Source organism: Lissotriton vulgaris, chromosome 12 (assembly GCF_964263255.1).
Source record: "Lissotriton vulgaris chromosome 12, aLisVul1.2, whole genome shotgun sequence".
NCBI classification, from domain to species: Eukaryota; Metazoa; Chordata; class Amphibia; order Caudata; family Salamandridae; genus Lissotriton; species Lissotriton vulgaris.
In genome coordinates, this window is record NC_141700.1 from 719900648 (window position 1) to 719918669 (window position 18022).

The 18022-nt window shown below is 43.5% G+C and overlaps 1 protein-coding gene across 1 annotated transcript in view; it reads left to right on the forward strand.

The window, feature by feature from the left end:
* Window positions 1–18022, forward strand: part of LOC147678116 (hydroperoxide isomerase ALOXE3-like) — a 112019-nt gene that overhangs the window by 67501 nt on the left and 26496 nt on the right. Inside the window, exons 8-10 of the mRNA XM_086945976.1 lie at window positions 3230–3433; window positions 5147–5233; window positions 14758–14927. Of these exons, the coding sequence (XP_086802102.1) occupies window positions 3230–3433; window positions 5147–5233; window positions 14758–14927 (461 nt within the window). The remainder of the gene's footprint in view (window positions 1–3229; window positions 3434–5146; window positions 5234–14757; window positions 14928–18022) is intronic.

Sequence of the window (18022 nt, forward strand, 5' to 3'; positions counted from 1 at the left end):
TGCCTGACTCTGGACTACAGGGTTCACGGTTCGGTTCCTGGAGCCGGCGGCAGGTTAGCCCAGCACCATGTGACTATGGGCAATAGCTTGCTTAATCTTCCTGAGGGCCACCAGCGCTGGGACACCACTTTGGAGGTAGCTGTACTGGTAGTTCATTTTCATTTCATGCAGAACAGTAAGCTTGAATGGAAAGCATATACAACTAATTCCATCAACACTGTGGATGCCCAAGAAAATATCAATTTGAACTTTCCACCAAAATTATGTGTCAAGTTGCTTACAAAAAACGTAAGGCTGAGATCGACAGATAACCATCTATTGGAACTATCAGCAAAGGCCGATGCAAATCTGTTAATTTCCCTCTATCAGTTCAAAGGGAGGTCTCCATACTTATCTTGCCCCATGTGTATCTAGCTGAAAAATGGCCAAATCAAGCTAAAATGAAGTATTATACCCCCAGAAGCCAACATATATGGATTACTGAGCGGCATAAAAGTCCTGAACAGTAGGCTTCAAACTCAAAACCTAGTTGCATGTAGCTTGTGTATGTAACAAATTAAATGACTTGAGGCAGTACTAATTAACTCCTGTATTTCATATTTTTGGAACAAGACAATATAAAAATGAAATAACAACATGTCTGAGCAGGACACATGCCCAGCTAACTGCTAGATTTATGAAATTCCTGAAGGAGGCCTACAAGGTTTTGAATAAGAATGCCATGTCAGCGATGTACCTCTAATAAAACTTCTACTAAGGAACTCTTTCAGGTTTTTAAAGAAATCTCATCCTTGGCATCTATTGCTCCTCCCGTTGCAGGATCTGAGAAATCCTGTAATCGGATTGCAGAGTATTTTGCGACGAAGGTAGAACAGATCTACACCTCTTTCCCCCACTCTGCTCGTGCAAGCGTGGGAGGGGAGGGGGAACAAGTGGATGTTCCTATATTACAATATCTCCATGGATTTTTGGTACCTGCTCCGGACACCCTTAAAAAGATAGCGATGACTATCAAATCAGGGTCACCTGGCAATCCAGGGACCCCAAGGGTGCTTAGAGGGTGTTTGGACATATTAGAGCCCTTTATTAGTTATCTCATCAGCATGTCTTTTAGCTCAGGAGTGGTTCCTAACAGATGGAAGGAGGCAAAGGTGCTTCCTCTGCAAAAGAAGCCCCATATTAACATGGAGCAATCAGACAACTTGCGACCCATCTCTCTGCGTCCCTATTTTGCTAAGGTAGCAGAGAAGACTGTGAACATACAGCTTACTGCGCACATTTGTAGGAACAACCTCCTCCACCTCTCTCAGTCTGGCTTTAGTGCCCTCCATTCCACTGAGTCGGCATTACTGTATTCCACTGAGATAATTCGGATGCACGTGGACGACGGACAAACAGCTGCACTAATATAATTAGATCTAAGTGCAGCGTTTGACACTGTTGCCCACCATACCTTGCTGCAGGCTTTAAAGGGAGGTGGTGTTACTGATGGGGCTCTGAAATGGATGGAGTCTTTTCTGACCGAGCGTAGCGTTCAAGTTATGCAAGGGGCCCACTATTCCAGGAACATCGAACTGTTGCAGGGGGTGCCTCAGGGCTCAACCCTGAGTACGACCTTGTTCAATCTTTATGTCACCCCCCTGGCAAAAATAGCGGATAAGTTTGGGATTAACGCCCTGTCCTATGCTGATGACACTCAGCTGGGGGTCTCCCTGACTCAGGCTCGGTCCGATGCTGCCTCTAACTTTATGTCGTGCCTGCAAGAACTGGCTTAAGCTAAATGGTACCAAGACCGAGGTACTGGTAATAGGGAAGGCTCCGTCAGTCTGGTCATTGGCATGGTGGCCTCAGATGTTGGGCTCTACCCCGACACCATGTGAACAAGCAAAGAACCTCAGTGTATGGGTGGACAACAAGCTGTCTTTTGATTACCAAACCAGGTGGGTGAAAGGCGCCTGTTTTGGCAACCTACGAGGTCTATGGAAGACCCTTGACACCCTTCCTATTGCATCTAGAAAGATCATGGTGCATGCCCTGGTGACCTCACGCCTGGATTACTGCAATCTCTTGTATTTGGGTGCAAATGACAAGTGCATACGGAGACTGCAGGGTATCAAGAATGCAGCGGCAAGACTTGTTCTTATGTTACCTAGGAGAGCATCTGCAAGGAAAGCGCTTGCCTCCCTGCACTGGTTTCCCATTAGGGCGAGAGTGAAATTCAAGGCTATGTGTGTAAGCCATCGGATTTTACAGAAGAAGGGTCCAGTGTATTTGCACAACCTCCTTACTCCCTATGCACCTACTAGACTGCTTAGATCTAGTGGGAGAGGAATGGTGCATATCCCTAAGATTAGGGAATCTAGGAAGGGTGGCCGATCGTTTAGATATGTTGTGGCCCAGTTGTGGAATACCCTTCCTCAGAGTCTCCGGTTGGAGGAGTCATGTTCCAACTTAAGAATGAAGTATGTGTGGTAGTACTAGACAGCACAATGCACTTTACACGAATGAAGTGAACGGAGCTATAAAGGCAGCAGAGGAAATAGGGCAAACTCGGGTGCGAGGGCATCATTCAAAAGATGTCCATTTCCTTCACCAACCAATACACCAATAGAAACACAATATAGGTATTAAATGTAAGAACTAATGGTTCCTGCCTTCAAATGGGTAAATATACTTTACAAGAGGTCAATCTTGTGTATCGTCTGCTTGACGTTTAAAGATTGTTATGTGAGTGAGCTGCCTTACTGCACATTTTGCAAGAGCAGATACATCTACTCATTGTCAAATAAAATTCTGAATTGGTTCCTATGGGACTACAAGACTTGTCTTCGTTGTTCCAATGTCACTTGCATGTCATCTTCTGAGTACAATGCTTCTAGTGGGCTTACACCTTGCCTGAGTGGTCAGTCGCATAATTTTAGCTGCTCTTCTTTTGCCAAGTGCTAACATGTGTCCAGCATCCTTACCCCTCATTGATGTTGGTACAGCACTCTTTTCTCACATTAGGTTCAGACCATTTATCCACTACTGTTTTCTTCCTGTAAGATTTATGTTGAATAGAGAATGTATAATGCTAGAAAATTACCAATGTTCTTGGCATTCTATTTTAGCAGATGTCCTCCAAGTCTAATAAATTGTGTCTTGCTCTTGACTTACTTTTTGACAGCAGCTGCTCGGTCAGTAACCACTAAGGTCCAGTAACCAGCTGTTTGTGCATCTTCCAATGCAGATAAATCAGACTCCAGGTCCAGAGAATCCCATCTTCCTGCCGAGTGATAATGAGTGGGACTGGTTACTTGCTAAGATGTGGGTGAGGAGCTCCAATTTTGCCACACACGAGGTTCTGTCCCACTTCCTGCATACTCACGCCTTTGCAGAGGTGTTTTTCATTGCTACATTGAGGCAGCTGCCAACGTCTCATCCTCTGTACAAGGTAAGAAAGATGAATCAGACCGTGCAAAGAGACAATGTTAACTCCAGGCTTTGTAAATTGACTCTGTGTATAGATGGAGTATACTGTAAAATTGGGTCATGATGCCCAAATACTGTCAGGAACAAAGCATAATGAACTGCTGAGATTCTTGGACAACTGAACATTAACAGAAAAGTAAAAGACTATGGGACAGATGTAGGTAAATACTATTTACCGATTCCTAAATACCGAATTTTACTGATTCGGTATTTAAGAATCTGTAAATAGTATGTAGATAAAACATCTGTAATTCATACCGATTCAGTAATATTCGTTATTACCGATTCGGTATTTACCGAATCGGTAATAGGGAATACCTTCCCATTCATTCCTATGGGCCTGGAGGCCCAAAGAAATGATGGGAAGCCATTTACTATTACCGATTCAGTAAATAACGAAGCTGTAATAGGGGGAGCATATTCAAGGGTGGCAGGGTGTCACATTGACACCCTGTTGCACCCCTGAATCGTGCATCTGTGCACATGTGGCGCACATACATGCCCCAAGGGCATGTATGTCTGCCACATGGCACTTTTAAAAAAGCACAAAATTGCTTTTTTAAAGGTATTCGATATTTACAATGTTTTTGCAGATCCTTGTGTTTTTGGGTTTTATATTATTTCAGTTGTTTTTCATCTAAATTATATTCGCATACCTTCATGCTTTGTAACATAACAGCTGGAAATGTTAAACAGGAAGAAATAAAAGAGCATGGAGCCGGGCACATTGGACTGGTCATTTAGACCAGAAGGGATTGCTTGTCCCATTGTTTGGATTGCTTGGTTGGTTTAGGATCCTTAAATCAAAAATGCACTCACTTGAGTGCTCCCTACAAAGGATTTAAAGATTCGGTAATTTACCGATTCGGTATTTTAAGGATTCCGTAATTTACTGATTCCTTAAATCCAGCCACCTACATTAGAAAAAGCTAAATACCGGTCGGTAACGGCTAATTTACCGAATTTCGGCCGTTACCGACCGGTATTTGGCTACCTACATATGGCCCTATATGTTACAGAAATGCTGAGGTAGTGATAATACAAAATCTGATTGAAGCACCCCTTCTTGTTGTGTCTCTTGGGGAAACAACCTTTACAACGCAGTCATTACATAGCACTACATTTACAAATCAGTCATTACAGTGCAACATCCTTTACAATACATGTCACTACAACGCAGCCATTGCATTGCATGTCACTACAAAGCATAACACTACAACGCATGTCACTACAACGCATGTCACTACATCGCATGTCATTACAACGCATACTATTACAACGCATAGTACCCCTACACTATCCAACACTTACCCTACTGTTGCACCCCCTGGAGTTAGAATAGTCCTTTGTACCCCAACACCATCCAACACTTACCCTATTGTTGCACCCCCTGGAGTTAGAATAGTAATTTTTACCTCTACACTATCCAACACTTTCCTTACATGCACTGTAATGGTATGCGTTGTAATGGTATGCGTTGTAAAGGTATAATGCAATGTAGTGGAATGCGTTGTAAATGATTTTTTTTTTAAATCGGTGTAGTGGCATGCGATGTAAATGTATGCATTATAAAGGATTTTGCGATGTAAAAACTGCTTTGTAAAGGCTTGCGTTGTAAATGTATGTGTTGTAACATCATACATTCAATAACTTGTATTTACCTTTCTCTCTTCAGCTCCTCATTCCCCACCATCGCTATACTTTGGAAATTAATGCACTTGCTAGAGAACAACTTATTGGAAAGGGAGGATACTTCGATAAGGTAAGATTGGGACAACCTCTGTGCCTGGCGTCCAAGAAAGGGCCATGGTGACGATTGATAACATAATATATTGTGAATTTGTAAAGCACACATTCATCCTTCGGTCTTTTGTTACTGAAATAACATACTCAAGTATGTTGCACTCATTTTATGAACCTCAGAAGTATGAAATGCTGAGTGAAACAGCCAGGATTCAAACCTGTTCCCGCAGGCTACCAATCTCTTCATTAAAACCATCATTTAATTACCACATTTTTATGTGAGCGATAGACAAAAAAGGAGTATTTCCAGTCCCTATCAGGCATATGCAAATCCTACATAAATGTTGCAGGACGAAGAATGTTTGTGTAGTCTTTTACAAGCCTCAAAGCAGCAGAGCATAGACAGGTGTTTGTATTAGACGAAAATGAGCATTGTAGTTCTCCATTGCCAATACATTTATTTCCCCATTTATTCACCCAACCAGTGGTTTGGGATTTAATTGCTGTGTTGAGCATATCCCCTACCATTAAAGGAGAACATTTACATTTACTTTACAAATCACTAATACCTGAATTGTGACTAGATGTGCTTCAGAGTCTGTAGAATGAGTGGGGCTTCTAACCCTCAAACGAGAAAAAACTCAGTTTGCATGACATGGTGGTTAGAGGTTTTCCATTTATCTTTTTTTGTCTGAAGAAGAACAACACAAAATCCCCCAAAATAAACTATTGTACCTCGAAGATAACCATTTATATCCTAGAAAACACTAATAATGCCCTGTCCTTGAAATGGATACCTCTTAACCAGGAAAGGAAATAGCCTTGTCCTGATCTGTTGTGCATCTGAGCACAGCATTGTGTAAATGAACATAGAATGTCAAAAACCAATGCATCCAAAGGTCCCTTAATGCACAGTGGAATTGGCCTTGATTGTTCACGAATATTGCTTGTGTGCCATATTCGTACAACATAGTTCCTCAGGTATTTGGTCCATTTGCAAGTTTGTGGGCAACCTAATCTCTGGAGAAAGATATTCATCTAGTCCATCTTTTGTCAAACAGATACATAAGTAAAGCCCTTCTACATAAGGAAGACGGTTGAAGTTATTACACCATCAAATACGGTTTAACCCCTTTGCTGCGAGGGTTATTCCCCCACGTTGCGGGGGGAGCGGGTCGCAGCGCCGCAGTGCTCGTGACAAGCCCAGCTCGTCATGAGTCACAGTGGAGCTGTGCTCATGATTAGCTGGGATCGTCACGCCTCCGCCCACTGATTAATTCGCCTGCACCTGCGGGGAGTCAATCGCACATGGGTGGACGGCGGCCGTTATGACGAGCCCAGCTCGTCATGAACACAACTCCACTGTGACTCTTGACGAGCTGTGCTCGTCATGAGCATGGAAGAGGTTAGATATACCTTATATTTGGTTCCCCTCGTGCACTGATCAGCGTCCTCAAACATTGAACAGGACATTTCATATACCATACTGTATTAGTCACTTAAAAGTATTGAAGGAAAATTGATTAGTGTTTGGGGTTCACCAGTGTCCATATCATATGATAATGCTACCACCTGCTTGATGCTACAAACATTCAATAAAATAATCCTGTACACAAACCTTGGTACCATGACACAAAGCAGTCATGCTTAAGTCAAAGGAAATGTGTAAAGAATGTATGCAGTGCATAAACAATGGAAAAAGTCACTCAAAACACAACAAAACTTCACAACCAATTCTAAAAGGGAATTTTTTAAAGAGTAAAATAAGAAGAAAATGTCATAAATGCAAAAAGGGGAACACGACAAACCTGAAATGTAGTCTAATGTTCTGAATACTTTTTCATTTGAGATCTGCCTGACACTCTGGAGAGAAAGTTTCAAAACAAGCCAAAATTTCTCCTGGTGCTAAAATAACCACAAGAACACACATTTACGGCCTCCAGCATCTCCAGAAAAGGTACTTGGAGACTCTCAGTGTGTCAGGCAGAGGCCAACAGCAAAGTCCAGCCCCAGTCCAGTGGCCAGTGGTCCACTGAAATTCTTTATGGGAATGCCCTCCTCAGCTTTTATATGCCCCTGAAGGGGAACATCCTTTACAACGCAACTTTTACCACGCAGTGCCTTTACGACGCAACTTTTACAACGCAAACCATTACAATGCATTGCGCTGGGGGGCGCTCTAGGATAAGGAATAGGTTTAATTTACTATCCAACACCTTCCCTACTATCCACGGGGACTGGAGTTGGAATAGTAAATTAAACTAGTCACTATCCAGCTCCCCAAAGCACTATGCGTTGTAAAGGCATGCATTGTAAAAACCGCGTTGTAAAGGCATGCGTGGTAAAAGCATGCGTTGTAATGTCATACATCCGCCCCTGAAGCCACAGAATCCGCCTAATTATCCTTGCTGATCTTTCTATCCTTAGATTTTAAGTGGAAGAGGGCCAACCTCTTCAGGATCTTCTGACAGGTAACAAGTGGCATGTGCATCCTGTTAAGACTGTCTGGTATCCTTTCACAAGTCTTGCAGTGTTCTGAGGAACGCTCAGTGAGGATTCAGCTTTGTATGGTTCACTAGCCTGTGGGTGGAGGACCCCCTAAGACATTCATCGTCTCTCTCTCTGACTGGTGCAGTAAGTGTTCCCATGCCCTGCCCATCTACTTTTTCAGTAGCTCCTGTTTGCTTTACTGCACACAAGCTCAGAATGCAATGTCAGTGCAATCTGATATTTCCAAACTCCTCAATCACACTAAATCCGGACTCTAAGAGGCGATGGTGTGTACAGGAGGGTATTATGGAAATCACCAGTGTCAATTCACATTTAATACTAAAATCCAGTCTGAATCAGATTCTGGGCCCATAGCAAAATAGGAGACAGACTTTTGGTAGGACTAAAGCAGGGTCCTACAGCAACCAGTTAGGGGATACACAGGACTTGTGTTCTGTTGCTGTTTGATCCCTTTCAATGGTGCAAAAGTTATTGTTTCCCCCAAAACATTTGTCTTAAATTTTTAACAAAAAACAAATATTCCCATCAATGTGGGATACCACAAAAAAGAACACACTTCAGTTTAGGCCCATGCCTCTTCCCCTCCCCCACCCGTATAAACTATGCATGTCCAGATTAATCCCCACACCGAGCACATTGTAAAACTTTGTTTCTAGCCTTCATGCTGCCGGTTCAAATTCACTTTATATAAATAACACACCAAATAGTTCTTTAATTGCTCCTCAATCTACCAAAGACCAGTTAAGGCTTAATGCCCTCAACGTCTTAAGGAATTGTAGCATAGGGTTCCCCTCACAGAAATAGTTTATAAAAGGCTGCCTGGTCTTTTCAAATTTCCCTCTGACATCCCTCAGTCGTACGTCAGCATCTCCTGGCAAGTAGCACCCACAATAGCGCTCCCATGCTATAATATCTGGGGTGTGGATGGTGCTCTTTCTTCCATTGTGCTGCTATTTCTTCTTTAGCCACCAACAGCAGGTGAGATATTACTGTCCATTCTTCCTTTCTGAGGTGTTCCTATGCTCTTGGATGCATCCCCAAAACTGTTGCCAATGTACTTATGTATAATCAGCAACCCAAGCAACCGCCTTAATGTGGCTCAGTGGGTCTTTCCAGTAAGTCTGCAAACCTCTACACTCCTATCAAAAGTGTAATGTTGTACCCTACACTCCACATACCCTCCAGCATTTGCCATCAGTGTTGGTGAACATTTGTTTATGCTTGAATGAGGTTCTATAGGTTTCTTTGCCCTGGATGTTCCTTACTGTTTTCTGTATATTCCACCATAGTTTGGTCCACTCCATAGAAATCACCTGTCCCAATACCTCTTCCCATTTATGCATGTAGGGCCATTTGTGTGTCTCGGGTTTTGTTTTCAGTGTGCCATAAAATGAGAATTGGAGGCCTTTCGTAGAAGTGTAAGTTGGAAATAATGTTTCACAATGTGTTATTTCCCTTGTTCACCACCTCTTTAGTCATGCGGAGTAAACCTCAGTGACGTAACTAACATTATCTGAGTCTGCCCTGTTATGTAATTTTAAAATCCATCTTCCATTGGCAAAAAGATTTGAATCCTGGCCCTGGAATAAATCCCCAAGCACTGGGCAGTCACCCAGATGCCATGTTTCATATTGGGTCTTATTGATGGGTCTTGTTAGAGGACATCCACAATCCACTTGACCCTACAAACAATGGTTTTGGAATGTCAGAGACATATGCTACCCTCCAACTAGCAGACCTAGGAAGAAGCAGCACATCCCACTGGGCCTGCCCCAGCAGATGCATTTTCCTTATTGTCCAGTGATGTTATGCCTCTCTAAGCAACCACGTAAACTCTATGCATACCTGAGCTACTGCATAATAGGTGTATATATCCAGTAGTTCTATTTCTTTGCTCTTGTGTGAATGAATGAATGAATGAATAAATGAATGAATGATTGTATTTGTTTCAATTAATAAAAATTGTTACAAAAGACCGTGCATGGTATGTCCTTTCACTCGCCTTTGTTCGTCATTGGTAAAAACAACATTATATCATTTTGTTTAGTACATTTCGAACAATTACGCAAAGCATAAAAGTAGGAGTCCATAAAATTTGATATGTACCCACTAATTCGGGCCTTTGTTCTGCCTTTAGACAGAGGCTTGGTCTTTCCTTATGAGTTCTTTAAGTTGACATGCAAATTTCGCTAGCCTAGCCAGTTCCATGGAGGTCTCTAAATTAAAAAGTAGTTTCATTGCATCTGGGCAGGTACGGGTGCAGGATTTCAAAAACAGAGGTTTCAATCAAGTGCAGCGTGCATGACTCAAATGAGGGAAGATGCAAACTAGTTGAGCCAAAGACTCCTCATACTGATGACACAATCTGCAGGAGGTGATCGCATCGAGGGATTTACAGCTCATGTTGTTGTCTTTTATCAGCATGACCATACGTCTGACGGACAAGATTTGCTTTAATATTGATTTGTTCAGTGCGGATATGGCTGGCTCAATTTATCCTTGTAGGAGCTGGCTAAGATCCCAATATTGCTGCTAGAGGATTCTATGAGCCCCAGGTTGTCTCACTTAGATTGAAGTCTTACTTGTTTACTTAAAATGTTTTTTAACATTCCTGGTTCATAAATAAAATCCCCCCAGTTGGACAAGTCTAGGTGCAGTTCGGTACAGGCAGTAGATAGGAAGCCTACCAATTGGATTTTTGCCTTTCGGGAACATTTCTTTCAGGGTTGCTTTCATAGTATTTGGGGGAGCTGCACATATCCCTCCATAGTAGCCGATGATCGATGCCCAGTGTTCGTAGGATTGTTTGCTTTGGCCGAATTCCAACAATACTAAGGTGTTCCGTGCGTGGGCAGGTATCTGGAAAATCTGTTTATCCCCTTCCATGCTGCCGTCGGCCATTGGCCGACGGCAGCACTACCTGCCCAGTGCTGCCGTCGCTCAATGGCCGACGCGGCCCACCCGTTTTGCGGAAGTGCCGCACTTCCGCAAAATCGGTGGCATATGAAACGGGTTAAACGCGTGGCAATTAGCAGACTCCATGGTGGTGGTTAGTGCCCCGGGCAAGACTAGTTGTCCACAAGAAGTTGAGGGAAGCAACTTTAATGACCATTCGGATTGGCTCAGTTGTTGGGCTGCGCAATTTGATGTTGAGTTTGCAAGGTACGTACGTTACTGTCTTGGCTTTTAGTTCTATGGATGAAATATGTGCCTTGGGCTTGCCATTGCTCATGATCCAAACCCCAAAATAGTTATACTTAGATGCTGTAGTTATTTTCAGCTTACCCATTCTCCATTGACATTTAAATTTGTTTGCGTATTTTATAAAGATCACTACCTTTGTTTTACTGGCGTTGGCTGTTAATTCATCTTCGTGGTTGTAGATGCTTAGTGCATCCAATGCTCTTTGCAGACCCATTTGTGTATGGTCCATTAAAACCATATCATCTGCATACTGCATCAAGAACAGTCTGGTCTGCCCAATTTTAGGTGTCATCAGGCTGGCTTTTGATACTGATTTTACCAAGGTCTGCAATATATAAGTTAAAAAGTAAAGGTGCCGATAAGCAGCCATCTTTAAGCCCTTAGTTCATATAAACATGCACTTGTGTGCTCTGTAATATCTTTCTAAATTCCCTTTGTTTGCTCTATTGCCGAAAACAATTGTCATAAGTCATCTGCAACATCAGCACCTACTGCTTAGGGAAGAATGTCTGAATGGCCTGGTATTAGTATAAGAACCTTGGTAGAATATTCTTAGATGGGTTTTCATTCTACCCATCCAGACGATGAACATAGGTTCCCATCTAGCTAAGTCATTTTTATTTTCTGTGTAGAGGGGAGTATAGTTTAATTGGTAAATGTCACAAAGAGTCGTGTAATCCGTACCCCCAAGTATTTAATGGCCTTAATGTTTCAACAAAAAATCTCCCCGATTTCTTTTCTGAGATCTCTCTTTACCCAAACTCCCATTATCTAAGATTTAGAGACATTGATTCAGAATCCTGAGACTTTCCCATATTGTTTAATAAAGTTCATTACTGTTCTAATGGACTGCAATGGGTCTATCAGAATGACAAGGATCTTTTGACCTCGGAGAACAAATTCTTGAGAGCCCTGGTCTCACTCCCACAGAGGACTCCCCAGCATCCACTCGGGCTGGATATGGGCAGAACCACTATCGCTGAGAAGGCCATGCTCCCACCCCTCTTGCTCTGGTTGCGCCTTAGGTGTACTCCTGAGTTGCTTCCCTATGCTGCTGCTCTATTTGAGGTAATTGCCCTTGGCTGCTTTAAGAAAATTGTCTGGCTTTATAAACTGCAAAGTTTGCTTACCGCAATAGGGCTCGAGGGACTATGGGATGTAAGGAACCCTGCACTACTCCCTAGCAAGGCTCTAATTAAGAAACATTACTGGCACTGGGTGGCCCAATCTTTTTAAGCCATCACCAATGGGGCCGTCTTACATCGAATTTTCTTGCGTTTCAACAATATGAACAATACTTAGAGGCCATTACAGTTCCGTCGGACAGAAAGCTATATATGCAATTCAGATTCAGCTATATTTCGGTGGATTCGCTTACAGCCTCCTAGGGAAAGTTCCCCGCTCAAATGGGATTTTGTCCAGGATGCCCTTTAGCTGCCGAGACAATACCCCACATACGATTCGTATATCCACTCTAGAGTACCCCAAGGTTGAGATGGTTAGACCCTCTCTGTAAGAGCCTTGGCACTCGTTGTCATGAAGTAGCACTGCACATCTTAACATCTGATACCACCTTGCTGATAGTCTACTCAGTTGCCAAGTTTTTGGGCAAGATGTGGTCTATTTGAAGATCTTTTCTGTGAAATTGCTAATTGAGCACCTTAGGCAGAGGTTTACTGAGTTTATTGATTTTAAGTATTTTGCATTGGTTTTATCCTGGGTAGCTTATTTTAACAGAATGCTATAGAACTCTCCTAATGTGATACCTTAAGCACCTTAACTTTATTGTACTGTATGCATTTGCACTTTCTATTGTTTGAGGCCAGGGGGAACTATGACAGGGTTAACACAATTTTCACCTGAATACTCCCCTCGGTAGTAGTGGACAATAGAGTGATGTCGTTTCAAGAGACTCTAAAGAGCACCAGGCAGAAATGGCTTATTTAGGACACTCTTTGGCCGCCTGGTCCTCTAAGCACTTATACGTTGAACCTTTTATTGCAATATTGGTTTTGATATGTATCTTAGTAATTTGTATATTCGTTTTTTATTAAGCTATGTCATTATCCACTACCAGCTCACTTTTGTACTTTTATATACTGTATACTGGAGCAAAATTGTGAATGAGGAAATCTTTTATGGCATTTCTGACGAAATTAAGTATTATGATGATATAGTTGGCAAAGAAATGGATCTTGTGTGAGCCTCCCAAAAGGCATTGCTCATATTTCTGAGGATTGTCTTATCAGTTGTGCTAGTGTCTTGATGTAGATAGCAAAAGGGAGTGGAGATAAAGGGTACCCCTGTCTCATCCCTTTTGTGAGTGTGAATGGGTTGGAGAAGTTCCCATTCAGTGGGATTCTTGCTCATGGTTATCATTAGGCTGCCCATGAACTTCTTTGCATGAAGGGTCCTATGCCTATGTCAACATTGCCTGAAGAAATAGTCATTCAACATGATAGAAGGTCTTTTCTGCCTCTCTCCCAAATACCACCAGTGATTGGTGAAATCCACTCTGAATAGTGTATCAGTGGCCTCTGTCTCCTGAAAAGGACATATGTTATAGCTGTCCACCAACTTTCCCCACTCTTCACAAACAATCCTTGACCTGAGACCTGCTATATTCCAAGATTATAGTCTCAGTTTCTTAGTAGGCTCTAGGTTTGGGGGAGCTTGCCATTCTTCTTGGCTCGAGAAACTAGTTCAGGCCATTTGGTAGTTGGTAATATAGTCATTGAAATAAGGGACTGCCCCTCCTCATCACAATTACACTGAGTGAAGGCCCCTGATTTTGATATAGGGAGCTATAAAAATCTAGGAAAGCATACAGTGAGACATATGTCCTGTGCACACTGTGTCACTGGAATCAAGATATTCCCAGCTGATGAGCCCAAAACAAGGGAAAAACCGTTCCTGAGTTGCTTGTGTTCAGTTTCAGGGAAGACCTGGCTCTGCAGTTCAGGTTGGACTGTTCCCATTGGAGCAGGACCAAGACTGATTTACATATAGCTGGGTTCAATCTGAGGTGGCATGTTGTGCAAAATAACGATGGATTGGGAATGTGGCCTCAGTAATTACCAGTGCCTGAGATTAATTGAAATATTTTGTATACTTTTAGTACGCAGCGTAAGTGGGAAGGATATGCCCAGACGTGGGTCCCATGCACACTGCGTCACTGGAACTAAGCCATACCCATAACAAGGGCAAAACCAGTCCTGGCCTACCTGAGTTCTGGTTCAGGGAGGACCTGAGATGGCAATTTGGGCTGGGCTATTCCCACTGGAACAAGGTCAAGACGGATTTGCTTATAGCTGGGTCCAAATTGAAGTGGCTGGTGTGCAAATTGAGAATGGATTGGGATTCAGCCCTGAGTTAATCATCTGTGGCTGAGATTAATTCAATCTTTCTATCCATCTCTTTTCGTATACTTTAGTGTCTCTCCTTAGGTGGGATGGGTTTGCCCAGACACTGGTCCATGCACACAGTGTCACTAGAACCAAGCTAAGGTGCGCCCATAACAAGGGTGAAACCAGTCCTGGGTTGCTGGTGTTTATCTTTCATAGAGGACCTGAATTCGCAGTTCGGGTTGGACTTTTTCCATTTGACCAGGGCCAAGACTGATTTGAAAATAGATGGGTCTAAACTGAGGTGACATGGTGTGCAAAATAACGATGGATTAGTAATTGAAGCAGCCCAAGAAATTGCCTATGTCAGAGATTACTTCTAGAAATCTATCCATCACTTTTTGTAGACTTTCGTCTATGAGTAAAATAGTTTGGAGCAGCCTAGAAAATAGGCCTAACCAGAAACTAAATTCTTTATCCTCAGAACACAGCGATCGGAGTAGAAGGTCTTACTGAGCTGATTACAAGAAACATGGAGTCTGTGACTTACACTTCGATTTGCATTGCTGACGATATCCAATCCCGTGGGGTCGAGTCCTTGCCTAACTTCTACTACAGAGAGGATGGGTTGAAGATCTGGTCAGCCATCGAGAGGTGAGATTATTTTTTTGTTCATTCATTTATTGCTTTTAGTGATGGGTTATATTTTCTTTGTTGATTTTACAGAATACCTTGATCCTCCTGGAAATGCAAACAGGTCAATGTTTAGGTTCCTGGTAGCTCAGTGGACTAAAGCAGCCACTACAGGGGCCTGTGCTCGACGTCATAGTCAGAGGTTCAAATCCTGGCGGGTCCACTCAGTCTTTCATCAATTTGAGGTCAATAAAATGAGTACCATTGAGTTGGGTAACAACAAACATCTGTTATTCAGCGCCAGGACACCTTTGGGTAATCGTGCGCTTTACAAATACAACTGTTATGTTATTTTCAAGTGAAAAAGAATATTTACAACTTGTAGGTTGATGACAAAATTCAAATGAGGCATAACAGAAGAGGAGGAACACGAACATGACTTTTAAAACAGATTTGGCCTGTGCAAGAATGGAACAAAATTGAAGAAACTTTGAAAAAAGCCTTGCAAATCTTCGAGCATATGCTTAGAATATTCTGGACCTAGCAATGGCACAGGAAGTGATTGGCAAAGAGTTCTCACCTTGCTCCATTTATTGTGATGTTCTTTTTGGGGATTTTATTTGATAGATTATTAATATCAGGAGCCGTATTATGCACAGGGTGCAGTTTCCATATTTGCATAAGATACACTGGACGCAAACAGGGAAAGTGAACACTATTATTCTGAATGCACTGCCTTTAGGAGAGCTGCTAATGGGTGCTTAACATGGAGGCAGGGCATTCAAGTGAAATATGGAGCTGTTTAAAAGCTGTTCTGTGTTTCACAGTGGAGGTGGCAATGCGACTGCAATTTCAAGAGGGGAGAGAGATCCCCTTGAAGGCGGGTGTAGTAAGTGACTGTGCCCGCCTGTAGGGAGATGTCTGGGTGGTACCCTTTCACTCCGTCCAGAGGACTTCCATCAGGAAGCGCACTGTCAGTGTGCCACTTTTCTGTGGTGTAATTTCAATACACCTCCTAACAGCTTCTTTGCCCTTGCATCTACATACATAATACGGAGCAGACGCAGAGGAAAAGAGATTCCCTCATTTGCATGGGGCCAGACCCTAAACAAATAAGGGAATGCCCTGTCAAGATGGCGCTGGCTCTACATGTGCGCCGGCGCGATCAGTCTTACACGAGGGGCTGCACATGCATCTATGGCCCCTTCTGCAAAACCAAAGTGCCCAGTGGGCGCATAAATCGAATGCCAATTCACATTTTGCTCTGAGGGCAAAACGGACCATGGTGTATTGGTCTAGTTGGCTGTTTGTCAGTGAATTCAAAATACAACCCCCACAATGCCTTAGACCAGTGGTATTAAAACCTTTTTTGCCTTGAGCCCCCGAAAGCAAGATGTTTTGAAGTCGGGCCCCCCTCCAAAACGTTATGAGAAGGATTAGGGGAGCAGTAGAGACAGGGCTCAGCACAGGGGGCAAGACTCATGAGATCATTTCAGTGGTGCGTTTTCCGTAGCTCATGGTCCACACTGAATGTGAGACTTATAAACCAGCAAATACATCAAACAAAACCAGTAATTGACCCAAAAATATGTTCCTCATAATTGGGCTGTCAAATGAAAATTAAAAGGGAGCAACGTAGAGTCCAGATAATATCGAGAGGTGACAAACCTAACTAGATGCAGCTGCAGAGGAGGTCAAAAAAAGGCTAAATTATTGATAAACCGAGATCAGTGAAGACAAAGTGAAGTTCTAAGTATTTAATAGGCAATGAATTTGAACCCCACAAGAGGTAGGAACTCATTGTAAAAATGACAACCGGAAAAAAGCCACGAGAATATGGTCCCTAAATAGTATGTGTACAGCTCAGAACAAGAAAGACCTGAAAGAGGAAAGATAATCGTTAGAAAGTCCTGCATACAGAACATCAATAGCTGGGAAGCGGGATTCAAGGCTTGACATTTGGAGCAATAGAGAACCAAGTCTGAGTAATATGCTTAATACATGTTAATGACTGATTCAATTGCAAGCAAGGTTGTGGACCAGAGTTTGACTTGCTATCTGAATAGACGACCACTCTGAGCATAGCAGGAAGCTAGAGAACTTTTATCTAAGAGGGATGACCGCAGCAGAATGCTGTTAGGGAGCCAAGCTCTTTTGGGTCATTCTAAAGGGACCTTCCTGACATAGGGGCCGATTATGATCGCGGATAATCCGCATCCTCCAGGCCGGCGGAAGCCACCGCCGGCCCGGAGGATGCGGATTAACCGCTGCGGACTGGAAAAAGACCCCCCGTCAAATTAGGTTGGCTGGGGGATATTTTTTCCGTCCGCAGCTTTTCCGCCGCGGTCGCCTTCCGACTGCGGCGGAAAAGCTCTAACATGGCTGGCGGCGTCTATCAGACACCGCCAGGCATATTAGGATGGCGGCGGTCCTATGCCTTTCCACGGCGGCATTTCCGCCGTGGAAAGGCATAGGGTCTTTTCTTTGGGGGCCCGTTGCGTGCCCACAGGGGTGAAGGGGGGGGGTGGGGGGTGCACATCGGGGGTACCTATGGTACCCCCATGCCTTTGCGTGCACGAAGCAGCAGGAACCACGCGGTGCCTGCCGCTTCGTGCATGCAAAGGTAAACATGCACTTTTTAACCTTGCGACGGGTGCTGCTTGAAGCAGCATCCGCTGCAATGTTAAATGTACGGGAAGTGATGGCCAGGGTGGCGGCCACATCCTAATTTGCATGGAGGGACCTCCGCTGCCCATGCGGACGGTCCCTCTTCCTCGGGGGTGGCGGACGGACGCTGGTCCGTCCCCATCCTAATGACCCCCATAGTCAGGTTTTCCTGCACAGACAGGTCACACACTCTGCCAAAGAGGCCCGGTCTGCAGCAGAGGCTTCACCAAGTGGATCTTAAAGAGTGAATATCTTTGCAACTGCTGCCTGGTTTGGAGTGTGAGTTGCAGGTTTTGATAACTTGGACCTTGCAAGAAATCCTAATAACGCCTTGATCAGGGAAGCAGCCCATGCAAGATTGAGGTCAAATGGGGTCAACTAGGACTGAATACTGGTCGACAGGGGAAGATGTAATGAGCTTTCTTGACCCCCTCTGCTCAGCTTCCTCA